At 49.2% G+C, this 26378-nt stretch overlaps 1 protein-coding gene across 2 annotated transcripts in view; it reads right to left on the bottom strand.

The window, feature by feature from the left end:
• The window catches only part of TSPAN11 (tetraspanin 11), a 66938-nt gene extending 40851 nt beyond the window's left edge, over positions 1-26087 (bottom strand). The window contains exons 1-2 of one of the 2 annotated variants that reach the window (XM_082738133.1): positions 26010-26087; positions 2874-2968 (exon numbers count right to left, since the gene is read on the bottom strand). In XM_082738133.1, coding sequence (XP_082594259.1) covers positions 2874-2957 — 84 coding nt within the window. In that variant the 5' untranslated portion in view covers positions 2958-2968; positions 26010-26087. Of the gene's footprint in view, positions 1-2873; positions 2969-25214; positions 25871-26009 lie in introns of those variants that run through there. The other variant, XM_082738132.1, reaches the window with a different exon arrangement.
• Between the last annotated feature and the right edge of the window lie 291 nt (positions 26088-26378).

The following is a 26378-nucleotide window of genomic DNA, read 5'->3' as shown; positions in this document are numbered from 1 at the left end:
ACTCTCCCGAGAGTTCTCGTACTACAGCCACCAATAAACTGTGTGGTCAACCCAATGACCTCTCTCTAGGCCTTAAAATACTTGCTGTGTCCCCTCCCTGGAACACGTATCTAACCTTCCCCCTCCATCACCAGCTTCTGGGACCCTGTCCTTCCTGCTTTGCCTCTCTCTACTCTGAGAGCGCTTCCCTCAAGCCCCCCTGCTGGACGGCCCCTGTCAGCTTGCCTGGGCTCTCCTGGTGGGAGAATAAAAGTCCCACATCTCAGGAGCTCTCTCAGTCAGGGCATAAGGGGGCTGCTGTTGAGTTTCAACTCACCCCTGCCCTCGGGGCTGCTCTACGTCTCATTCTCACTTCTCTCCTCGGTCTCCGTGGGGGTCCTCACCTACTTCTGTGGCTGCAGCTACTATCAGTGTGGGAATGATCCAGACCCACGAGCCAACTTCCCCCGGGCCATCTCTGCTCAGATGCCTTCTGGTGACTCAAACCCACCATGCCTCCATCTGACCTCGCCACTGGACGCCAAACTGCTTGTCCTTCTGGTCTACCATTGCAGTGAAGGGCTTCACCATCCACCCAGGTTACATATTTTCTTTCCTCTCAACCAGTTTGTAACCTAATGTTACCTCCCAAATCCCTTGACTCTCTCCAAATATTTCGATCTCCACTGTTCCTCCCATGGTGCAGGTCACCACCAACTCCTGTCCTGATCGGGGCCATGTCAACAGGGGTCATCCCTGAATGGTGAATATATGGGTTGAACTGTGTCCCCAAGAAGGTTTGTTGATGTCCTAACTCTGGTACCATCAAGGTGGGCCCTTATCTGATATGAGTGGGGTCCTTCTGAGAAGACAATGCCACATAAAGACAGAGACACACAGGAACAGCTTGCCTGTTTATAATACTCCGTTTATAATACTCCGTTATGACACCCCTAGGAACCTAATACACTGAGATGTGAGCAATTTTTATTTTCTTATTTTATACTTCTCAGTATTTTAGGGATTATCTGTAGTGGAGACATAGACTTTTATGATTGGGGAAAACATACTTATTCTTAAGAAAAAAACAAAAAGTCCTCACTCAGCAAGAATCCTAAGCACTCTATTGGATTTTTCTCTGAGAATCAAAACTATCTGTACCCACACAGCTTACTGATTATATCAGCGTTGACTGTAGTAGTCCATTGGCTTCAATAAGCCAGCTTTAGTATTCCAGGAAACTCTTGCCCAGGAAGATAAAAGTTGCAAATGAAATAAATTTATTGTCCATCTCAGGGACTTTACAAAAGACATTTAAGCCAACATCAAACCATTCTACTTTGTAACAGACAGCAGCAAATGGGCATCTACTCTCCAAGGCTCTCTCCCAAACCCTGGCCTGGCCGTGCTCACAATCCTTAACTCCTGTATCATGATTCTTCCAGGTCTAAACACATTGGCCCATCTCAAGCAATTTAATTAGCCTTAATGAAAGACCTTGGACATGTAGATATAACCTATCTTTGCCTTTGCCTTTCTGAGATGTTTCTAAGACTGTCAAGGGAGGGCACTGCTTCCCAGGGGAGGCAGGGACCTCCACTCTGTTCTGTCAGCAGGTTGATTTGGTGGTATTTGCAAGCTTTCTGCCGCTCACGTATCTGAAATGTTGTATTTACTGAATGCCTCCTATGTGCAGAGACTGCGCTAAGCACTTACCATGAACTCTTCTAGGGCACCTGCTCATTGAACTGCTAAGAGATAAATTGAGGTATATCAAACATTTTAAGAGTTTCTTAGAGCATGAATTGATTCCAATTAGGCAGCATCCAATCTAGCAGATAGAAAGGAACTCTGATGTGCTTGTACCAAAGGAAAGACTTTCATAGCCAGAAGGAAGCAGGACTAAGGATGTAAGGTTAGGCAAAAAAGCAGGATGGTTACTGCAAGGTTACTTTCCTTTAGGGAAAGGCAGCAGCCTAGCAGGTGGGTTACCTAACTCGTGATCATCATTCCTGATTGATTGGTTTAAGATGCCACTTCTGGGAGAGCCAAGACTGTAATTAAGTCTGGTTTGGTGACATGAAGCTTAGCATTAAGTGACTCCATTTGGGGCCTGTTGTTTCCTTTTTAACAAATCCCAGGTAGTTAGAAATGATTTGCATTTTGTAGCTGGGGAAAGAGATACAGCCAGTGTTAAGTGGCGTGCCCCAGGCGGCGCCAACGGTAAACAGCAGAGCCTGCTCTCCCAGCCCCCTTCCAGCTCTCCAGATCTAGGGAGATTGCAATAAAAAACATACACATTTCAGCATCTGGTTATTTGGGGGGAACCCATGGCATTCTGCTTCCTATTACTTCGATAACTGCCTCATGTGAATGGACCCCGCTCCTCCTAGAAGACCTCCCTAGGGCAGACTTCCTGAGCAGAGACACCATGAAGGCTTTTCCCACCACACCAGCCCTAGGGCCCCATGACTTCTGTTTCTTTTCCCGGGGCCCGGAGAATGTTAACCATGAGAGGCAAATAAATGGTTTTCGGTGGAGTGAGGCAACCAGCAGGCACATTTCCCACAAGGCACTGGTACAGCAAGTTAGCGGGGAAGAAAGAGCCGGACCCTTTGTACAGCAGGTAGGAACACAACGCTCCGTGTGATGTTTACGTGTCCCCTATTTCAGACGCCGTGTGGTGCGGACTCCACGCCAACCTGCAGACCAGATTCTTTTCTTCCCCCTCAGTAGCAAATGTACATATTTGCTTTAAAGTAGGCAGCGTTTGCCCATGGGTGGTCTTTGATTTGGAAGAAATCAACCCGAGTGGTGACTCACAAAAAAACAAAGGGGGTTTGACTCACTCTGTGCTGGGCCAGGGGACGGATGCGTGTGCAAGATTCACTTACCCAGAAGAAGAAGTTAAAGACGAAGAGTAAATACTTCAGGTAAACAATCAGCCAGTCATCCTGCTCTGCCTTGTAATGGGCCATGGTTGCTGGGCCTGCAAAGAAGATAGAGGAAGCTGGAGGGGGACCCCCACAGGGAGCCACCTTGCCCGTCCCAGAGCCAGAGCTCCTTCCTAGCTTGTTTGGCCAGGTGGGTCTGAGGCTGTGGGTATGGAACCTGGAGCAGAGAGCAAGGAAATGCAAAGGCTATTATCAGATGCACAATAGAGGTGAAGTGCGCAGAATTTTCTAGAACCTTTGGATCTTGGTTTTGCCCTTTTGCCTAACTCTAACCTACAAGTCTTCTACCATAGGAAGTGCCCTTATTCCCCTCCCCTGTCTCCTCAGGGTGGCAGGGCACAGATTTACCTGGTAATCTGCATTATTTGAACGGGACCTCTGTGTGCACAGGGGTGGCATGAGCCCCAAATCAGACAGTCCACACTGGAGAGGACATGAGCCTCATCCAATCCGCCCCACGGGCCCCTTGCACATGACTTTCCAAATGAGGAAACAAGGCAGCAGGCCCAGTTCTTTGGCAGGAAGAAGCACAAGAGCTCTGGAGTCAGACCCCCTGGGTTCAAACCCACGTCTGCCACAGACACATGGGGTCTTGGGCAAGCCATGCAACCTCCCATTCCTCCCCTGTAGCAGAGAGAATAACGATGGCTACATCTCCGGCCTGTTTGGAAGATTAAGTGGGATGGTCTGGGTAAGGCGTTTAGCATCATCCTGGGCACACGGCAAGTGCTCAATGGATGTTAGCTATTAGCAGTAGTCTGTGTGGCAGGGATTAGGACCCAGGCCTCCAGCCCCAGAATTCCTCGTTTTTTGCCCGGGAACGTGCTCCCTCTCCTTGTCCTGCTGCCCCCTGCTGGAGTCTCGGGGAACTGTGTGTGACAGCAGTCCCTTGGCACAAGCAGGGGAGGCTTACTGTGCCTGTAGTCCTGTGTGCTTCTTGGTGGTACAACAAGTACAAGGGTGCAATAGCCCTTGTACTTTCTGCTTCTCCTGAGCTCCACGTCCCCTGGGCACCCGCCTGCATCCTAACACTCACGGAGTAGCTAGCTGCTCCTCGAGGAACTCGTTCTCTCGCGGTAACCTCTTATTCTGGAAACACAAACAACGGGGCACTGATTTTACTCACTTCCATCTCTTTCTCCCTTATTCCCCACCTCTGGTAGGGCCCTCTTTGTCACCGCCCCGCTCCTTCTCCTTGGCCGGCACTGGGCCAAGCCCAGATCATTCCTCCTAAGTCACCATCCTGCCTTTTATTTCAAGCTCCTGGGCTCCTAAGACAGGGGATGAGAGAGAGATAGAGAGAGAGAGAGAGAGAGAGAGAGAGAGAGAGATATGGAGGGAGGAAAAGGTGGCTCTCTTATTTGGGATTTCTATTTCAGAACTTGAAGAAGGTAATTTAAGAGTTTTAGTCTTCTGGTTAAAAAAGGACAAAACCCATTTTTCTCCAATTTCATCTGAGAGGCACTGCGGTGGAAAGAAAAAATACAGAAGGAGAAAAAAGGAAGCCTACAAAAAAGTGTGAAAAATGATGACAGATGGGGTCAGCCGGGTGAGTGGAACAGGAGCTATTACACAGCCATCCCGCAGGTGGCCTGACCAGAGCTCCGCTGGGCCAGCGCGGGCCATTAGTAAATGGACAGTTTGGGGCCTGGCCTTCCCTGTCTGCATCTCTTCTTGCTTTGCCTGCCCCTCTCCTCCCAACCAGGGACCACAGAACCACACTACAGACACTTCTATACTGGTAACCCCAGAGCTCAGGAGCCTCTAAAGGAAAACTGTATTTTTAAAAAGGGAGTTGACGCCGAAGACGGAATTAAACAAAAAGAAACATTTCGAATGGTAAAGTTTCAGCCATCAGTGGTAGAGACGTTGGAACCACAGAACATCAGGGTCATGGGAAATCCTGGGCTCATTAAGTCAACCTTCTGCAGAGGGAGTGGGGAAATTAACACTCTCTGAAGTGACCTTGCTAATCAGTGGTAGCAGTTTCCTATCGGCCCCCAACACCCCCATATACCCCCACAACCTATAGTGCTGGGGGCAGCAGAGGCCCCGAAGGGGTATCAGTACCAGTGTGGAGCCAGATACTTGGATCTGAAAGTTAGCCTTGCCATTTATCAGATGTGTGACCCTGGGTAAGTTACTTAACCTCTCTGTGCAGCTAACATTTCTTGAGCATATATTATGTGCCAGGCACAGAACTAAGTGCTTGACACATGTTATCTTATTCCATCTTCCCAATAGCCCTAGGAAGTACAGGTTATTCCCATTTTGAAAGATAAGGAAGCTTGAGGCTGAGCAAGGTTACATAAACTGTCTAGAGTCACACAGCAAGAGTATGTGTGTGTCACTTGATTTTAAAACATTCTGGGAATATTTTAGTAGTCTTTTTCTTGTGGATTTCTGGCTTGATTCTACTGTGGCTAGAGAAAAATCCTCTGTGGGATTTCAGTCCTTTGAAATGCGTTGAGACTTGCTTTATGGCCCAGAAAACCATTTCTTTTAGTGGATGTTCCATGTGCATTGAAAAGAAAGTGTATTCTCCAGCTTTGTTAATCATGCTACCGAAATAATAAATCACGTTATGAAATAAATAGAAGTGGGGGGAAGGCAAGGGTTAGAGGGAGCATGAAACATCTCATTTTGGCAAGGCACTACAAAAGGAGCACCTTCAGTGGGGTGGGAGGAGGCCCGCAGAAGCGGGGCCACAGTCTGGGGGTCTGGGGGTGGCTCCATGGGGGTAGCACTGGCAGGCCCTCTGCCATCAAAGCAGGGCTAATGAGGTCATTAAGCCCAGAAGGTGATGATGTCCCCCTGCCCATTCCCTCTCTTCTCATTGCTGCCCCCATCCCTACTCCTGTGACTCAGGGAGGACCAGGCTTCTCCGACTAGTCCCACTTCTGTTTCTGGATGGCTCTATGATCTTGAGCCTCAGTTTCTCTCATCTGCAAAAGCAGAACGACTATCTGGCTCACGGGGTTGGGTAGAGATGCCACTCTACTCCAGGACTTACTACAGGGCCACTTCTGTATCACCTTAGGCTCTGTGTATACGATCGTGTCATGCGCCTAGTAATAACAATGGCTAGTATGAATTGATCATGGGCCATGAGCTGGGGTGGTTCTAATGAATGAACAGATGAACCCAGGCACCGATGGGGGCACGGGAAAGCTCCCATACTCTTTAAGAGTCATATTTCTCACTCAGTCCCCGAGGACACCTGAGTGAAATATGATGGAAAAGAGAAAAACACAACTAACCCCAACCCTTCTGGGTCCTGAACCTGCACAAATGGGGAGGACCCCGTGGCCGAGCACAGGGCCTCCTGGGGAGCCTGCAGAAGCCCCTCAGGGACTTGCTCTGTTTCCCCCCAGAGCCTTCCATGTCCCCTCTCCATGGTCCCTTCTTTCCTCTTGTCTTTTAGTTCCACCCTCCTGTGAGAAACTCAGACCTTGGTCCAGGGCATGCCAAAGTAGAAAATCCTTTAAAAAAACACACAAATGAGGTGCAAACAGGGACCGGAAGGTCCTTGCTGGTGGGATACCCGGGGCATCGTCACGTGCTTCCTCATGGAATCAGACCTCATAAGAACACACAGCAGGAGGGGCGGTTTTGACAGGTTCGGAAGGTGAGCTCGCAGGTAACCCCCATCTCCGAGCTGCACACCCTCTTTTCCTTGCCTTTGCTCCAGCCCTCCCAGCCCTCCTGGAGCCCTGAGGCCCACCCCAGTGGCATCTCTGTACTGGTCACATGTGGCTTTCTCCTTACAATGCTCAGCAGCCCAGCAGCCGAGCTGTGTGAGGTCAGAGTGTGTGTGCACCTGACCCGAAAGGAGCTCATGAAATAAATGCCTGATTTGAAAGAGGCAAGTCATTCTGCCTATGTGTCGGAAACATAAGATTTCCTAGTCATGGAGACAAGGTGTTTCAGGGCTTTGAGAAGCCACCTCTGGCCCTGGTGCCTCTGCCGGACTCCCCACCCAGGAGTCGGATGCCCCAGCCCCCAGCAGCGGCAGCCAGTGATGAGGCCAGGGGCCAGCACCTCTCCTTTATAACCAAGGGGGCTGAGGCTCCTCTGGCAGACCCAGCGACCCATTGCTGGTATTGTCGGAATCAAAGGCAAGACCTCTCAGGTCTGGGCTTTCATCGGGTTTTGAGGAAAGAAAAAAAAGTCCCTTCCAGCCATAGTCGATTTCTCTGTCCAAGCTCGGTACTTGGAGCATGGAGATACCTCCATGAGAAGCCTCTCACAGCAAGGATGGAGGTTCCCGAGGTGGCCCCTTCAGGGGGAGCTCAGGATCTGTATGATGAAGAGCATGGGCAGGAGAAAGGCCCCAGAGCCCAAGCTGTTGGGGCTCCGCCTAGGAGTGGCTCCTGGGAATGCCACAAAGACAGTGCAGCTACGTCCCTCAGCTCCAGGGGGCGCTGTACACATCAGGGGCCCCATGAGTGGCAGCCTCTGGAGTTGTGCAGGGCCTGTGCAGGTGCACACAGCTGTCCTGGCAAGCCCAGCTGCTCATTTCTGATCTTCCTTCTCTTGCCGGGGCTGGGTGCCTCCCATCGCACGAGGCCACCTGGGTGAAAGCTTGACTTTTCATTTGCAAACAGAGCCTGGGCAGCACAAAATATTCTGGGTGGGCAGACACTGGGGGGCTGGTACAAGTGAAAACCTCCCACCCCCATGTACCTCTTTAAACCCATAAGCCTCAACTCTGATCTGCAGGTAGCTGTCCTCGTCATTCATCTAGAGAATGGGACGTGGATTAAAGCTGGTTTAAGTCTGATTCCTAAGATGGCCCAGTCTGTTCGCGGTCCGTCAGAAGTCGTTCCCCCTCCCTCCATTATAATGGAGTTGGAGGTGGGTATGTGGCCCCCTCACTAGCAACTATATTTCCTGGGGGTCTCAGCAGCTAGATCTGGCTGGGTGGTAGTTCTTGACAATGGGATGTGAGTGGAAGGGCTGCGTCCACGCTTGCCCTAGACTATCACACGAGAGAGAAAGAAACTTCTTTATCCTGTTGGGTCTCTGGCACAGAGCCCAGCTTCGCCTCTCACCGAATCCTGTCTTCGGGAGTCAGAGTCTTCGCTGTATAATGTTCCATTCCAAGAGAAGAAGGAAGGCAGGCCTGCTGGAGCCCCCTCCCTGAGAGCAACGAGGTGGTTCCCAAGCACACGGGCGCCCACGGCCAGGATGGGACTGCAGGTGGGAGGCCCCAAGCCTGGCCTGGAAGCCACGCACACTACCTCCCAAGTGACCCTGCCTCCTGTCTCCTTCTTAAATCATTGCCAGATCTTCTTCTCTTCACCACTGGGGCCTGAAGCTTCACTTCCCTGTCCAGTCACCGTGCAGTCCACCACAGTCAGGCAACCCCCTCCCCTCCACAATCCTACACTCACTTCTGACTGTCAAAGCCAGAGGCAGCTTTCCCCACCTTGTCCCGCTTCGCCTCTGCCGAATTTGAAACCACTGAGCGCACTGTACCTTCCCTTGAAGCTCTCTCTCCCCGGCTGGTGTCACTGCCCCACCTTCTCCCAGTCCTTCCGGTGTCTCCAATTTGCTCTGATCTGCACATCACGACCCCCAGTCTCCAACTCTGTGCTCTCCTCGGTCTCATGGGCTGGGTCCTCCTCTTGGGGCTCTCCTTGGTCCTCCTCCTTGGCTCCCTCTGGCACAAGGTGGGGACCATTCTTTCTGCTTTGCCTTCTGTCTCTCCTTTTCATCCTCACTCATACCCAGCTCTGCCTGCGTCTCCCAACCTGACGACTCTCAGAAACCTGTGGGGCACTAGGCTCTCTCCTGTGGCCACAAGTCCCTGACCACCAGCCAGGCAGAAATTAAGTCAATATCTGCCCCGCCAACCCGGCTGTCTGGTATCCCTGACACTCCCATCCAGCCACTCATCCAGGGCACCAGTCTTCAGGATTATGTCCCAGTCCTTGTCTTTCCATTGTCACCACTTCTTGCCCCACCCCTTTCCACTGCCCCCAGATGTCCCCTGTCTGCCGCCCTCCTCCATCAACCTCTAGAGTGTCCACTCACACTGCTCTTCTGCGACCTGCCCGCTGTAGGCCTACCCCTGGTTTACTGCTGTGGTGGTCTGGCTGGTGCTTCACGTAGTTCTTTTCCCTTTTGAGATCGGCTAATGAATTCATCTGTTAATTCACTGAACACTCAAGGCTTGGCTATGTGACATTATGGGCTGGAGATGAAAGAGACAATGAACGAAGCAGGCCCCAACCTCAGAGAGCTTGTGGCGGGGGAGGCGGTCAGAATCAGCATCATCCAACCCAATGTATGAAGTTCAGGGAGAAAAGTGTGTCCAGGAGAAGAACCACTAGTGAGAGTTCAAGCACAAGTAGGAATTAGGCAAAGGAGGTGACAAAGCAGCTGGATGCCAGGCTCAAGATTCTGGACTTCATTATGAAAGCAATGGGTACCAGTGAACTTTCCAATTCGGGGAGTGATAGTAGAGTCACTACTTGTGAAGTTAGGTTAGATAAATCTAAATGGCTTAACAGGTTATAAACCAGATCCTAGGGTTTGGAAGGAAGTATTCCTTTAAATAAATTTTTAAAATCCACCATGGAACCTGGGCATCTGAAGGGACAACCAGGCCTGTCTGGTTGATTTGCTGTGGCTCTGTAAGGCTGCAGTAGACATGGTGTTGTTTAGGACGGTCCAGGGTGGGCCAGCTCAGCCCACCATCAGGCCAAGCCGCTGGCCCAGGCTGACTACCTGCACCGGTAGACCAAACGAGGGGAGCCAAGGAGCCAGTGATGAGAAGTAAAATCCTAAACCCGACAAGGAAACTCAGTGCCTCTCTGAACAAAGAGCACAGGGTTTTAATTTTGACACATTAGGTCTCAAAGACACCTTTAAAAAAGAAAAACGCATTGCCTAATATACTTACTGCTCCCTCTAAAAACCAGCTTAATTATAGTGAAGAATACAGTCTATAATTTTTCCCACACTCGGAGATGGATCTATATTATAATTTCCCCAATCTTCGTGAATGAATGGATGTATGATTTCCACCCAGAAAGAGCTCCTCTTTTCATCACCCATGTGGAGACCCGTGCTCGAGGCCCTGGCTGGGTGGGGCTCATCATCCCCTGTGGATGACATCCCCCCTGGCATGAGGGGGATTCGATCGGGTAGTGTGTGTGTTCCTAGAACTCAGGAGGGGACAGCCACTAAGGGTGGTCCTCCCTTCCCGAGATTCCCAAAGAGGAATTGCCAGAAGGACGCTAGGAATGTCTGCGGACACTGAGGGATGGTATTTATGGAGGCACTGGCAGATGGGGTTTGGCTGTGGGGTGGAGGTGGCCTCTGCCCAGGGGTCAAGGGGTCTAATTCAGGATTTCCCTCACTACCTGTCAGCACTTTGGGCAAATCACTGTCTCTCTCCGTGCCTCGTTTTATGAGAAAGTCGATGTTTTCGCTACATTCTTTCAAAGACATTTGTATGTAGAGCCTAACATATAAAGCAGATAATTGCTTCTCTGGCTGAAGGGGTGTGCTAATCCCCTGAAATGCCCCCAATAAGCCCACCTGATCACTGTCTCCCATTCCCCACTCACCCGAAAGCTGGAACCACAAAGAACTGCAGCTCTAGCACTCTTATGAGACCAAGATGTGGGCATTAGCTTCTTAAAATTTATTTTTATTTTTTTAATTTATTTGACATAGAAAGAGAGAGAAACAGTGAGAGACAGCACACAAGCAGGGGGAGTGAGAGAGGGGGAAACAGGCTCCCACTGAGCAGGGAGCCTGACGTGGGGCCTGATCCCAGGACACTGGGATCATGACCTGAGCTGAAGACCGATGCTTAACTGACTGAGCCACGCAGGTGCCCCGGCATTAGTTGTTTTATTCTTTAACCGTGTATTGTCCCCTGTACCGGTCCCCTGTCAAAAGAAGCAAGGGGAGAACTGCCGAGGTCTACATCGTAGAAATATTCATTCCATATCATACGTTCACAAGATATTTTTAGAACTGGAAGTGGCATCTGACATCATGAGAAACCCTTCATTATTGATGGCTCCAATTCTGTTGACCCCCACCTGGCCTCAGTTCCACCCACTGTTTTCCTTTTATTTATTTATTTATTTATTTATTTATTTATTTATTATTTATTTATAACAGAGGGAAAACACACATAACATAAAATTTACTCTTGTAACCATTCAGTGGTCTTACGGGCATTTACAATGTTGTACAAGCATCACTACTGTCAAGCTCAGACCTTTCCATCACCCCAGATGGAAACCTTGTACCCACTGAGCGCTCACTCCTCATTCCCCCTCCGCCAGCTCCCGGCAACCTCCACTCGCTTCTCTGCGGATGTGCCTACTCTGAAAACATCACCTCAGTGGAATCGTACAATATATGATTCTCGGTGCCTGGCTTCTCACCTAGGATAACGTCTTGGGTTCATGCTCCAGCATGGATCAGTGCTTTGCTCTTTGTTACAGCTGAACAATATTCATTTGTGCGTACAGGCCACCTTTTGCTTATCCGTTCTTCTGTTGACTGACATCTGGGCTGTTTCCACCTCTTGGCTAGAGTGGATGGAGCAGCTGTGAGTATCCAAGCACACGTGTTTGTTTGGACACCTGTTTCCAATGCCTCTGGGTAACGCCCAGCAGTGGAATTGCTGACACATGTGTTGAACTTACTGAGGAACTGCCCATTGCCATCCGCAACCCTACCTCATTTTTTTTCAATATGGCGTCTGTCCTGGGCAAGTGGGTCCAGCCCACTGGGGAACAGCAGCAGCCCTGTATGCAGGCATGGGGTTTGCTATTTCTGTCCTCCCCGGGCTTTAGCTCACTGGTTGCTTGCACAGAGGATGGGAATAATAACAATAACAATAATACTTATAACTGTGATGACATAATTATTATGTAACTTCTTACGGTAACTCAGAGGTGGGTCCTCTCAGGAGCCCCATTTCACAGACGGAGAAACTTATTCAAAAACACACAGCCTTGTCTGAAATACAGGGCCACCCTCCCATCTACCCCCCTGTGCTGTTCTAGAGAAGCCTCCCAACTCCCCCTCCTCTCCCCTACCCGCCCCAACACGCCACCCCCCCCACCCCATCCCCCCGCTGACCTCCAGCCTGGAGAGCCTCCTGGCCCAGCTCCTTGTGCCTGCCTCCCAGGAGCCTGCCCTCGTCTGGCTTCTGCCAGGCCATTTCATGAGCTGGGCTGCCTTCCAGATTCTGCCGGCACATCAGGCTTCTCTGATGAGTGCCCAGTTCCCAGCTGATGATGAGACCCCCTCTGCCCAGCAGGCTTCTGGCATAGACGAATGCTGCGCCCTCAGCTAAGGCTCCAGGGACACTGAAGTACGATGATAACGGATAGCGCTCCTCCTCCCTCCTCCCCAAAGTAGCTCCCAGTGCATGTGGGCTCACGCTGCCCATGGCAGCTTTCCAGACCCTGGACACAGCCAGGGACACTGAGCCTGGGCTGGTCTTTGGAAGGTGCCCCTGAGCCCCAGCATCTGAGGCCAAGGCACAAAGGCTGCCCATGACAGACAGGCCCGGGGCAGGAGGCTGGCCCGGGTTGCCCTCCCTGGTCAGTTCTGTTCTGCTACCTCAGGTGCAGAGTTGGGATAGAAGCAGCAGGCCCTCCCTGTCACCCCACCCTCTACCCACAGGTGGTCCAGCCAACAGGCAGCCGAGGGTGCCTGACAGAATTTCGAGAAGGCCAGAGGGCTGGGTGGCCATGACTCTGAGAGCAGAGGCAGAAACTCCTAGACATCCCCAGTGCCCACTGAACCAGAGAGAAGGGAGAGAAGCCCTAGGCCCTGTGGGCCTCTCCCAAGCTTGGATTTAGGGCTCAGACTGGAGCCAAAGACCCACGGGGCATCTGTTCTTAGGGACCAGGGTAAACTCACTGTCGTGTGCCTGTGAGGGTGGAGGGGGTGAGACGCGGCTCCCTGAAGCAGCCTGGAGGATGTGGGAGGTGCTCTGGGCCCCACATCAATGTTGACCCCCTTCCTCAGACTCAACAAGGACTCCCACTGGGTTTGACGCAGGGGACCAGGTGCTCAGTTGCACAGGCCCCCTCTGCGGCCCCCTCTCCCAGGGTGGGATCCCCAGTAGAGTGCCAGTCACCCAGAGCAGCCTCCTCCCCATGTCCCCAGCTGCAGCCACAATTCGCTTGATCTGAGGGTCTCCGAGAGCCACCTAGGAAATGACCCTGCTTGACACCTGGGAGCTTCAGGGAGGGGGTCCTTGCGTGGCCGCTGAAGGATGATCCCGACTGTGGGTGGGAGGGAGCTTTTCCTCCCTCCACCATCCCTGGTGCTAGGAGGAGGGAGTTGGGCGTGAATGGGAACGTGAGCCTGCTTCCCTGATGCTTGGTTTGGGCTGTCGCATCCATGGAGGGAAAATTACAGTCACTCTTACCAGCTGTGTGAACTAGTGGTCTCCTCTGTCCTCTGGGGATAAGAAGGCCCTTAAGGACCCCAGAAAGAGTGACCTTGAAGGCCAGTCAAGCACTGGTGGACTGTGTAGCCTGCTCCCGCCCGACCCGTCAGCAGTGTCATTGGTTAGCAGCCTCCATGGGGGGTAAGAGGGAAGTCAGCAGGTTCTGTGCTCTGCAGAGGTGCTCTGGGGTGGAAGGAGGGGTACCCGCGGAGCAGCTTTCATCAGGCTGCACACTAATTGGGGCTTAAGCCCATTCACAACCTGCTTGCTGGGACTCAGAAAGGCACAGACACTCCCTTCCAGGCAGCAGGAAACTTAAAAAAAAAAAAAAAAAAAAAAAAAAAGCCTGAATGACATAAAAACTTGTCTCTTTTCCCAGAGAGTAGGATTTGTACAATTTCTCCTTTGCTTTCCAAATAGTGCCTATCTTGTCTCTGGAGCAGGACACCGTGGTGCAGCAAGTAAGCCTAAAAGACCATTCCTTCCAAGGGGTCCTAAATTGGAGGCCCCTGAAATTATATGAAAAAATGTTAACCATTTCTGTGCTGGGGTTCCACAGGTGTTAGCAGATCCCCAAAGAGATTGATGACTTCCCCCAACAAAAAAGTTCACACTCCCTGTTTCGGGTGGTTATAGATAAGACCTGGATTAGCAACTCCCGAGAGAAAGGCCTTGTGTTAGGCACGGGTTCAGGGTCCCCGTGGACCCCAGGGATACCAGAGGAGGCAGAGCTGGGGCTAGAAGCCAGTATCCCAGGTATCCAGACCCTGGTTCAGCTTTCTTTCTCTCATACCACGGGGACCGACAGAACCGTGTGTTTGTGTATAGGAGGGTGAGGGAGAGAACACTGACGCATCCAAATTTCAATTCCAATTTTCACTTTGGGACTTGGATGTAAATCTGTTAGGTCTTAAGTCCAGAAAGTGATGTAATTTATTGAAGAAAGTGTGGAAGCTGCTAAGCTCCCTGATAAATAAGCCATGTTGCTTCATCCCAGCCCTGCAGAAACCTAGTTTCTAGGGACATAGAAACCCCCTCGGAAAGTATTAGAATCTTCTCCCTGCAAGAGAGCCAGACACATAGATTCTTGTCTTTTTAAAGATATGTGACCTTTCTGGCAAGGAAATAGTGCACTCACATGGCAACTAACCAACATCCCCCACACTGTTACCCTAATTCTTTCCAAAGAAGAAAAAAGAACTTTAGTTCCATGAGTTATAGAGGATGTTATAGAAATGGACTTGGCATCCGAACACTCTAGATATTGCATATATTGGCTCCCTAGCCATGTACTAATTTCTTCATCACCATCAACATTTCTTTGTTGTTCCTGGAGTCTGGAGAGCTGCCTGCGTGTCCCAGGACTAGAAGATGGAGAAAGAGCCCATCCACTCCCATATGTTGGCCAGAGAGGCCTGGAGGGTAGAGGTCGTTTCTCCTTTCTCCCTGAGTAGGTCTGAGAAGAGCTGGCCCTCAGGGGCGCATCTCTGGTTCTCAGCCTAGTTCTTGGGCTTTGGGAAGACTGCAGGCTCCCAGTGCCGCCAACAGCCATGATCTGAGTTCCCACTGCCTTTGGTTGTTGATGAGTCTATTAATATGAAGACATCAGGAAATAACAAGACTCCAGTGTTTTGGAAGTGTGAAGAGCTCTAAAAGGATGCCTCATTGTTATTGATGGTGATGATAATATGTAGTATGTAGTCTTTATATGCCACTTTGGCTGCTAATTTCCAAAATAAGGAGGGAGAAATTTAAAGACGCAGCCAGCTCTGGGAGTAGCAACAGCATTCTCGACAACTCACACAGAACCTTTAGCTTCTGGTCCTTGAATTCCTTCTAAGGTGGCATGTCGGCAATCCAGCCTTTGGATGGTCTGGGCTCACCTCCTGCCACGGGTGTATGAGATACTGGGCAAGAATTAGGACAGCGGGAAATAATTGCTTTCTATGTCCATGAGCTCACCCAGGGTAGATTTACTGAAATGCCTAATATATGGACAAGTTTCCCCACCTCCCCACTCTCCCCAATTTTGAGGCCAGACCTCCCCGGGTTTGAATCTCAGCTCTGCTATGTGTTAGCTATGGGATCTGGGGAAGATGTTTAACTTAGGTGTGCCTCAACATTCACGACTGTAAAATGGGGGTAACAGCACTGATTCTGTAAGGTCTGTGATGACTGCAGGAGAGAGCATATGTTAAAACCTCACACAGGGCCTGGAACATAAATCCTATTACATTGCTAAAGGCTCCACATGCCACACTGTTGGCAATTGGGCCAGCGACCCCGACCCCGTGGGACTCCCTAGAGAGAGCAGCTGGGATAAGAGAATGCAGCCATCCTTTACGGGATGCCAGTCGGCAGCACAGCTTTCCAACTTCTTGGGCACATGTGTGTTTATTCACATTATTTCCACAGAGTTCAGAAGTGGGCTTAAACCCCTGAATTGACCAAAAGGCTACCTTCTGTAAGTTAAGAGACAAAAACATATATAGCAATGAAAAATAGAGCCCAGGGCTACAGCTCCAGTTAAGGATAACTTTCCCAAGGGAGGGATTCATGATGGCTGCTGGAGGTGTTATTCTTATCCCAAGCTCTGGGTCCTGCAGCTCTCTTCACCTTCCAGACCTCAGCAGAAGAACAGTTCCAGTCATTTCCAGCCTTAGATTGCAAAGCAAGGTACTCCACTCTGAGAACAACTCCCTCGGGGCAGTGCTTTTCAATCTTAGCTGCATAGAACCACCTGAGGACTTTGTAAAAGTCCCAATTCCCAGGCTGCACCCCTGGGCAGAATGAAAGCGGGATCTCAGAGGGAGTCGCCCGAGAGACCGTGGTTCCAAGGCCAGGCCTTCCTCTAACTCAGGCTAGCCCCTATGCCCACGTTCAGTGCTTAGGGGTCCTTGAGCTATCCATAACCACAGGTGGGCGGACTGGGGCTCTGCAGACTGTTTCTGTTAAAACACAGGTTAGCAAGTCTCCCAGGCTCTGTGGGCCCCACGGTCTCGGCCGCATAGTCCTCCTTGTTCTTCTGTTCATTTCAGCCTTTTAAATACATAATATTGGCTCGTAGGTCATACGAGACAGTTTGCGGACCGCTGGAGAATAGCAGGTCATGCAACTGTCAAATGTAATAATGAAAATAGTTGTTTATAGCATTACTTAGACAAAAAATTAAAACCCAGGTAGAAAGTAGGCCAACTTGAAGGGAGTAAAGGTACAAAGTTAATGTGGTTTCTTTGCTGTCTCTAACTACTTCTTCTAACAGGTCTTTCTATATTAAAAGGAAGGAAGGAAGGAAGGAAGAAAAAGAAAGAAAAGAAAGAAAGAAAGAAAGAAAGAAAAGAAAAGAAAAGAAAAAAGGTAGAAAGAACTCCTATTTCAGTTCACGGTGCTAGTAGTTGTTTCCTAGTACTCACTGGGAACTAGAGGTTTCCAGCCCACTGAAAAGCTCTTAGCGGGCAGCCATGCTATCAGAAAGTGTTAATTGCTTTCTGAGTATTTCATTTTGGCTGAGCACTGCTAGTCCTAACTTCCGGTCTCCCTGCCTCACCTCTCTCTCCCCACAGAGAGAGGGACTTATTTCTTCTGAAGGCCCGGCTTCCCTAAGCCTCTCTCTGTGCAAAAGGCACCCCAAAATGTGGAGTCACCCAAAGAGCACCTCCTTCCTTGTTAACTAAGCCACACCGTTCCCCACCCCGAACCATCAGCTTGGTTTCAGTATAAAAATGGTCATGCCTAGAACAAGCCAGCCAGCCAGTATCTTTGAACAGACACAAGAACTCCTAGAAGCTTTTTGCTTTCTGGTGCATTCCAACCCTCAGACAAAATGGGCCCAGCTCCCCTCTACTCCTGTCCTTTGTTCCTTTCTTTTGAGTTTCTTAAACCCACTAGAACCTGTGAGTAAATGATCCAAGCCGACTTTTTGAAAATGTAAATGATTTAAAGCAGAAGGATGTCGGGCTCTCTGCTCGGCAGGGAGCCTGCTTCCCTCTCTCTCTCTCTCTCTGCCTACCTCTCCATCTACTTGTGATTTCTCTCTGTCAAATAAATAAATAAAATCTTTAAAAAAAAAAAAAAAAGGGCACCTGGGTGGCTCAGTGGGTTAAGCCGCTGCCTTCGGCTCAGGTCATGATCTCAGGGTCCTGGGATCGAGTCCCACATCGGGCTCTCTGCTCAGCGGGGAGCCTGCTTCCCTCTCTCTCTCTCTGCCTACCTCTCCATCTACTTGTGATTTCTCTCTGTCAAATAAATAAATAAAATCTTAAAAAAAAAAAAAAAAAAAGCAGAAGGATGGAGGCGTGAACATGGAGATGGAAGCCTTTGCTGTTTTCTCGACATCTAAGTGACTACTTAGATGGAATCCGAGGGCACTTGAATGGCCCACTCATTTAAAGGATGTGTCCTACCCCAAGTTGGTCAGAACCATCTAAAAATGGGACCAAAACAGGTCAAGGGTTGAAACCCAGCTGGCTTCATGAGCAGGCTTCCAGCTCAGACTCACAGTGCCCTGTGCTGAGAAGGGCCTTGTGCTTGGTTTAATGCGAGGCTGTTGGCATCTTGGAATTTTTAACAATTTAATCTTTGAGTTTGTGTTTTGTAAGTGAAGCCCCATAGGACAGTGGGTGTGACTTTGAGCAGAGAGAAATTCAGTGCGTGTCCACTTTCCCTTGCTGATCTCCTTGGATCCACGATGCCCCACGAGCACAGAGTTCCTGGGGGTCCTCCAGACGTGGCACTCAAGGAGCCTTAAAGAGTACAAGATAAGGTATTTGGTTTCTGATGGAGCAAGTGGGGGCTGATGTCCCAGGGAGGTCAGGCTCTCTACTGGAGCCAGAGCTGGGTTCAAGTGCAGAAAGCAAGTGATGCACTGTAAGAAACGCTAGCAACCAAGGATTCTTAGGATATACTGTCCTTCCCGGTTTGTGGCACTTCCAGTATTAGTCACCTACTAGTGCTGAAAATGAAAAGAAGGGAAGTGGAGCCATGTCTGTGTTGGGCATGGTTGCTTTTCCTTTCAGCCCTTTCTTTCCCCTTAGGCTGGAAGTAGGGTGTGACAGTGTGTTGATGAAGGTGCATGTATCAAGAAAGGAAATAAAAACGTTGAGGTCATTTTGTGCATCATTTCCAGTGTTGAGAAGAACAAAACATGTGCTAGAACATATGAATTGTGTGACTTTGGTGATTCCACATTAGGATTTAAGTGCTATTATTTTATTTTATTTTGTTTTAGTTATTTAAGCAAGTCCCTACTTAACATGGGGCTCAATCCTATGACCCTGAGATCAAGAACCATATGTTTTCTGACAGGGCCAGCCAAGTTGCATTTAAATCTGGCATCGCACACTATCAGGATGAATTAGTAAAATTCATGCTAATACTTAAAACTAAATTAAAATTAAAATTTTAATTTCTCTTTACTTAGAATGCCATTGAGTAGCAAATAAAACCTACCATGACAAGTCAAGAAAGAGACCATGGAAGACAGGAAAAAGCTGTATATTTTAGTACTTTTAGTGACATTTTTCCTGCTTTTTGAGCCAGGGGTCTGCCATTGCATTTTGCACTGGGTCTGACAAATTATGTAGCTGGCCCTCCTCGAGGTACTTCTTCTCCCTGAGGCCTCCAGCCTGAAATATCTATTCTGCAGACACTGAATGAACTAGTGTTTGCCCAACTTGTTGCTAGTTGCCAGGGACAAAAAAAAGTCAATAAACGTAAATTTCTCTCCTCATGCAGTGGAATATAATTCTGAAACCATGGTATAGGACATTGTTTTCCAGGGGTCAGAACCCTAATACTTGTCTGCAGAAGAGGGTCAGAGAGAGAAAGGTCTTTACAATTTGTCACAAGCACTTATAGAAACGTGGGCCTTTGCTTGTCAGAAAAAAGCTTCAGCGGCTAGCTACCACACCTACACGATCAAACAGGATAACGGGAAAACCGTTCATAATTTTGCAATCTGTCCCAAACCTCCGAAAAACTGGACACCACCAGCTCAGTCCTGCTCTTTGTCCTTTTTACTTCTGATCCTTTCAACATACTAGAATCTGTTGGTTAAATGGTCTACACCGATCTTTTAAAAATGTAAATGACAGAAAGCAGAGAAGACGACACTGGATAGTGAAATCACTACTGCTTTATGGTCTTTGATCAATTGCTTCCAAAGGAGAAACAAATTTCCCTTTACACTGAAGTGTGGCTGACAAAAATCTTTCAAAACACGAGATCCCTGTTCAAAGAAGAAGAAGAAGAAGAAGAAGAAGAATCTGGAAGTCAGGACACAGGTGGGAACCACTGTGGGGTTTTCCCCCGCTGCCTGCCATCAAAGAGGGTCAGGGAACTCTACTTTACTTCAAAACTTACTACTTCAAAACAGATCACGGGACGTCAGAGCAATTTCCTTTAACATTTCCTGAACCTCTGTAACAGCCTCAGTTCTTGAATTCTTGGCGTTCTGCAGTAAAAGCCCTTAAGCCTTTAAGAAGGGCTGATGCATACACGGGGCACTGAGACACTTAAATCCAGCTGTAACCTGCACGCAGCTGTGTGGGGAGCAGAATGGCCCAGGGGGAAATGCACCCAGAGGAGGAAAGGGGTGGCTGGCTGGCCCAGGCGTATCCCCGATGCCCAGCATGCAAGATAAGGGTTGGGACGCGTGGTGCAGCGGTCACCACCTGGCAGACCCCCCTCTGGCCAGCACACTTGTCCAGAGTTCTCATCTCTTAGCCTGCACCTGGGCACTCTGTGCCCCTCAGCCATTCGTCCATACCCAGGCCAGCTGGGAGTTAGAGATCCTTCGTTGGTTGGCAGAAGAAGAACCGAAGCTCAGTGAGGTTGCGTAACACACGGAGGGTCCCCTGAGAGGAAGGGGCAGGGCCCGGATTCCAGGCTGGAGTGCCTGACCCAGACCTGGGCTCTCTGCCTTCCCTACCCTCAGCCCCACGGCCCCGGTGAGCATCCCCTCAGGTACTGTACATTTAGCTGTTCTCTCCTCTCTTCCCCAGAGGGACTCTAATCTCCTCACAACTAGATGCCTGAGGTCAGGGGCCAGGCCTTTAGGTACTCACAGGCCCAGACGAGGTGCTGGGTGAATCTGTGCACACAGGCCAGCCACCCCTTCAGCTCTGCAGCACAGCCCCTTGTAAGTACAAACATCAGGAACCCAGGAGCCCACAAGCAGCCAGAGCAGGAATGGTTACAAGAAGCAAGGTCAACAGTCAGAAGGAATTGGTCAGGGGAGGGGGATGTCTGTGTTCCCTCTCTCCTTTTCACTTCTTTCCATAGTCTCTCCCCTCAGCTATGCTCCCAAAACAACCCAACAAAACAAGTAAAACTCCTTCTCCATTAAGTAGTGTGCCATTAATATATAATATTGCCATTTCATGTTATATACTCTTAGTACATACTATTATATACTCTATATATACTAGTATATATACTAGTATATATATATATTATACTATTAGGATATAGTAATACATAGTATTAATACATAGTACCTAATAATATATATACTAGTATATATATTATTAGTATATATATATACTATTATAGTTATTTATTATTATTTATGTTACTATTTAGGATATAGTAATACATAGTACCTAATAATATATATACTAGTATATATATTATTACATATTAATACATAGTACCTAATAATATATATACTAGTATATATATTATATATATAGTATATATATATATATTATTTAGGATATAGTAATATATATTATTAGGTATACTAGGTATACCTAATAGGTATACTATAATACTAGTATATATATTATTATACTATATATAGTATATATATATATATACTATTTAGGATATAGTAATACATAGTACCTAATAATATATATACTAGTATATATATTATTAGTATATATATATATATACTATTATAGTTATTTATTATTATTTATGTTACTATTTAGGATATAGTAATACATAGTACCTAATAATATATATATATACTAGTATATATATTATTACATATTAATATAGTATATATATACTAGTATATATATATATATTATTTAGGATATAGTAATATATATTATTAGGTATACTAGGTATACCTAATGGTATACTATAATACTAGTATATATATTATTATACTATATATAGTATATATATATATACTATTTAGGATATAGTAATACATAGTACCTAATAATATATATACTAGTATATACTAATATACTATAATATATATACTAGTATATACTAATATACTATAATACTAGTATATATATTATTATACTATATATAGTATATATATATATATAGTATATATATATATACTATTTAGGATATAGTAATACATAGTACCTAATAATATATATACTAGTATATACTAATATATATACTAGTATATATATTATTAGGTACTATGTATTACTATATCCTAAATAGTAACATAAATAATAATAAATAACAATATAATAGTACTAGTATATATAGTATATAATACTAACAGTATATACTATAATATGTAATTATATAATATGTATTTATATATTAATAGCATGTAATATTTAGCATATTATATTATGTATTGTATACTATATGGCATTAACGTACCTAACATAATTATTTATATATATATATATATATATATATATATAAAATGTTATATAACTACATTAGAGTATACATGTCTTATATTAATTCTCATGCAGTTTAACAAAGGTGCTGGTCAACATGGATTCTGTGCCAAAAACCTGAACACAGTGCTGGGGACAGGAGCCACAGGGCCACCTGCAAATGTATTTACAGGAGGAGACGACCTCGGGGCCAATAGGGCTGCTGTAAATGTGGGTCAGGGTGCACCATCACGTTGCTGTCTCCTAGGCTCAGGAATAGTTCAGAGAGAGGGCTCCGTCCCACCACCAATGACTCAGGAGTAAAGCACACTGAGTGGCTATCTATTGGGCAGGAGGCCCATCTGGATGGTTGGCCTGGGAACACACCCCCCACCCCAGGGAGGATGATGACAGACATGGTCACTCTGAACAGGCAGCTCTCCAATATCAGAGTGTGGTTTATTGGCTTTGTAAATAGTCAGTGTCAACCCCCCTCCCCCCCGGCTCATCTCACACATGGTTTAGAGTTCCCACAGACCGCTGGCTGCTGCTGGGCTGTGTGCAAAATCATTTTCATATTAACCTTGTCCAAAAAGTCAGGAAGTTAAACTGATTGCGAGAAAACAACCCTATGTCGATTTCCCTGGCCAAGCAGAAGCAATCTGTGGCATGTGAGTGTCTGAATCACGGCCATTGGTCCTCCTTGAGGGCCAAGAGGGCACTATTTCCAGCTGGAGAACTATGATTTCAACTTGGACTTGAAAAGGCCCCTTGGGGTCTTCTGATACAATGGGTTTCTAGTTTTATCTTACTGGGAGGGCCCTTTCTTCAAAGGAAATCCTACCTGGACACCAGCCCATAACTCAGATTAACCCCTAGCTGTTGGGAGTGAGGGACCCATGGCCCTGCTTATGGAGCTCGTTCCTCCCTCAAAAGCTCCTAGGAACACAACTTGAAAAGCATGCCGCAGCTCCTTGCTTAGTAAGTTATTTGCTCCCTCACGGACACAACCTTTTTTGGGTACCTACAGTGTTGCAGGGGCTGGTGAGCCACCGGATGGAGGACTGGGGCAGGTCCTTGCTTTCCTGAATCTTCCAGTATGGCAAACTTAGCAGAGCTAAGTTCAGACCATGTAAGTGCTGTGATGGGATCAGATCAGGGAATGTGCTTGTGGCCCAGGAGGAAGCTGCTTTCGATGGGGGATGGGGAAAGGCCTCTCTGAGGAAGTGGAATGTGAGCAGAGGGCAGAACAACTGACTGGACAGATGCCCTGATTTTGACCAGTGAGGAAGCAGACCCTAAGAGGTGAAGGGACGTTCTCCAGGACACACAAGTTGGGAGCTGAGCCAGGATTTGACCCCGGGGTTTCCAGGCCCCCTGGCCAGGGCCTACTTTCCTTCTCAGTGTTTACTACCGGCTGCTACACGCAAATAAGGCTCTGTGATGGGGGCCATCCAAGTGCCCACAAAACCCCAACCCTGCCCTGGTGTTCAGGGCCACCTGTCATGACTCTTGACAACTTCTCAGCCTTTTTTGGCTGGTTTCAGCCTGGCTCTGTACCCCAGAAGACAGAACCAGGCAGCTGACATCCCACACCCATGACGTTGCTTGGGAAAATGTCCTCTTCTCCTATCATCCTGGCTTCAAACTGTGGAAAGGGCTCCTTACTGCTTTTGTTGGCTGCATGAAGATAAAAGCAAGATGGTGGCTCACTTGGAGGGAAGCTCTCTGGAAAGTCAAGCTGCTCTAAGGTTACACAACTCAAAAACCAACCAAGCCAGTTTTCCTTCTGGGCTGGAGAAGGCTTTCATAAAAAACCTCTGGCACCGCCAGATCTGTATGTGTCTCACACACCAAGAGTCCATTGCTGGGCTCTGAGCCTACACTCCTCTGATGCTCAATATCAAGGGAAGGAGTATGCAAATGGCTCCCTTAACTACCCCCAACCAAAGAGCTCCAGGCCCTCAAAGTGTTCCCCAAGCCTCAGACTCTGCCCCATGAGCCCGCCATTTGCCCTTCTGCCCTAGCAGCCTAAGCCTGTCCCAGCCCTGTCCCAGGCATTAGCCAATTTGAGCCTGAAGACACCCGCTGAGGTGTCTGAGGCAGGACAGCAGTTTTAAGTCCCATTTTGCACACAAAGCTACTGAGCCCCAGGGAGACCTTTGCAGAGAACATGGCTAGTAACATAGTACCAACCATTGAATTCTGATTCAAACCCAGGGCTCCAGACAACAAAGGTAGCTATCATCACAAATTAAACACTCTGGCCTAATTCTACACTCTTCCCTCTCTCAGCCTTCCAGCTGCATCTTATGACCTGGAGGGTACTTAGGAGGGTTTCCAGAAGCTGCCTCTTCTCTCTGTGCCACCCCTGCCTCCTACTGTGTGTCCCCAAGCTGGAGAGGTCTGGAGCAATTTAGACCCAAGGTGAGATGCTCTCCTGCCCAACCGGACTGACCCCCTCGGTGTTTTCATATATTTCAGCCAGTTCACGCTTGTCAATAACGCATATACCACTGGGGAAACAATGCACCCCGGAACCCTCCATATCTTCCTTCTTCCCATACCAAACCAGCCAACTGCACCTGCAGGAGTGGACAGGCAAACACAGGTGATGGGGCCTGCATAGCCATGTCCCCACAAAGACACAGATGTGTCCCCATGGGACACAGAAGGCAGATCTGTGCCTGCAGAAGCCACACCAGCTGCCAGCATTTAGCAAACTCTATTTTGCAGGGAGTACTGAGCCAAGCTCTATACAATTCTAGCTAGGATTACTCTGGACCGGTCGCCCAGGGGGTTATGCCCAAGAGCCAGCTACTAGAATTCAGGTGGACAAAGAGAATGACATTTCCAGGAGAGAGGCCCTGAGCCCGCTGGGCCGGCAGGAGGCACTCAGAAGCCCAGAGCCCAGTCCCAAGGCCCTAAGCGCAGAAAGGCGGGCTCAAGGGACACAAACGCTGCGACCCCGGCAGAGTCCGGTGCGCGCCCGCGTCCACCTAGAGGGATCCGAGGCCTCCTGCCCCCGCCACCCCCTCCGTATCCAGAGTCAGCTGGCCCCCGCCCGCCCAGGCCCCGCTAGCGTCCGGCTAGCCGCGGTTAGCCACGGCACCGGGAGGGAGCCGCCGTAGCCTCCCTGCCCGGCTACGGCGCGACCGACCGGCCGCTCCCCCTCTCCCTCCCCTGTCCCCGCGCGCCCCCGCCCCGGCCCTCCCGAGCCTCGCGCGCTGCTGCTCCGCCGCCGGCCGCACTTACCCAGCCGCGGGTCGCGGGGTTTCCGCACGCAGCGACGGCAGCCGGAGCCTCGGGAGGCGCGGCAGCGCTCTGGGCCCTCCCAGTGGGACAGGGTCGGGGTGCGGGCAGCCCGGCTCCAGCCCAGCACCCAGGCACTTCCTGCCGCTCCGCCCCGCCCCGCTTCCCGAGCGCCCACCCTCTCGGCTCGCCCCCCTCCGATTTCCAGGCTCCGTTCCTCCCAGCCGGGAGGCCTCGCCCAGAAGCCCCGAGTTGGGCCGCGTCTTTGTTTGGGAGTTGGCCTCTCTTCAATTCGGAGCTCGCAGGGCCAATTAAGTCGGAGTTAGGGGCAGCTGTGTGGTTGCCCGGGATCCCTGCGGGGAGGGGAGGGGCGACTCACAAATCTCCCGTCTGCCCCCATCTCCCCGCCACCGCTCCTTCTTTCCCCGCCCTGGGGCCTCTCCAGGGTCTGCTTTCCCCTAGGCTGGTACATGGCTCAGGCCCCGGCAGAAATTGGCCTATGGGGGATCCCAGGGACTCTAGGCTCAAAGCCCCTCTCCTTCTCCCTACCCGCATACATAAGGAAGACTCCCATAGGGGCTTTGTCCCAGGGAGAGCCCTGTGGTCCACGGGCTTGGCTTTCTGTTTCCTGGGCCCAGGGAGCATTAAGACCTCTTCCCTGACTGGAGAAAAGCGGAAGAGTAGACACAGCATGGGCCCTGCCCTGGCTGAGAACAGGTGCAAAGCTTCCCCAGAACTGGCTCTGCTCTTCCCCGGGGAAGCATATTATTTCTCAAAGCAACAAAGGCCTGTGCTTACCCAGCCACGTTCTTCTGAAGCTTGGCTGCAGGAAGCAAGGTTACCCATTTACCAGGGGGCGAGGTCAGGGAGGCCACTGGAAGCCGGGATTGCTGACAGAGGCATAACCCTGGAGCAGAAATCCGCAGAGCGGACCAGGTGGAGGTTGCAGGAGGGCAGGCCTGAAATGGGGGTGAATGTGGAAGATGCAGTGGCGGGGGTGCTACTTGCTGTGTTGCAGATGGAGGGGTAGCAAGGGGGTCTGAAGAAGGACCTGCCACTGCCAAGCTGCAAGTCTGGGGGAAGACCCAGGGTGCTGCGAAGCAGAGGGAAGACAAGATGGAGGGAGTTTGGACAATGCAGAGAGGGCCAGGCTGAGACCAGAGCAGG

The sequence above is a fragment of the Mustela nivalis genome (assembly GCF_964662115.1).
Source record: "Mustela nivalis genome assembly, chromosome: 7".
Taxonomy (NCBI): domain Eukaryota; kingdom Metazoa; phylum Chordata; class Mammalia; order Carnivora; family Mustelidae; genus Mustela; species Mustela nivalis.
This window is presented reverse-complemented; position numbering and strand designations above follow the sequence as displayed.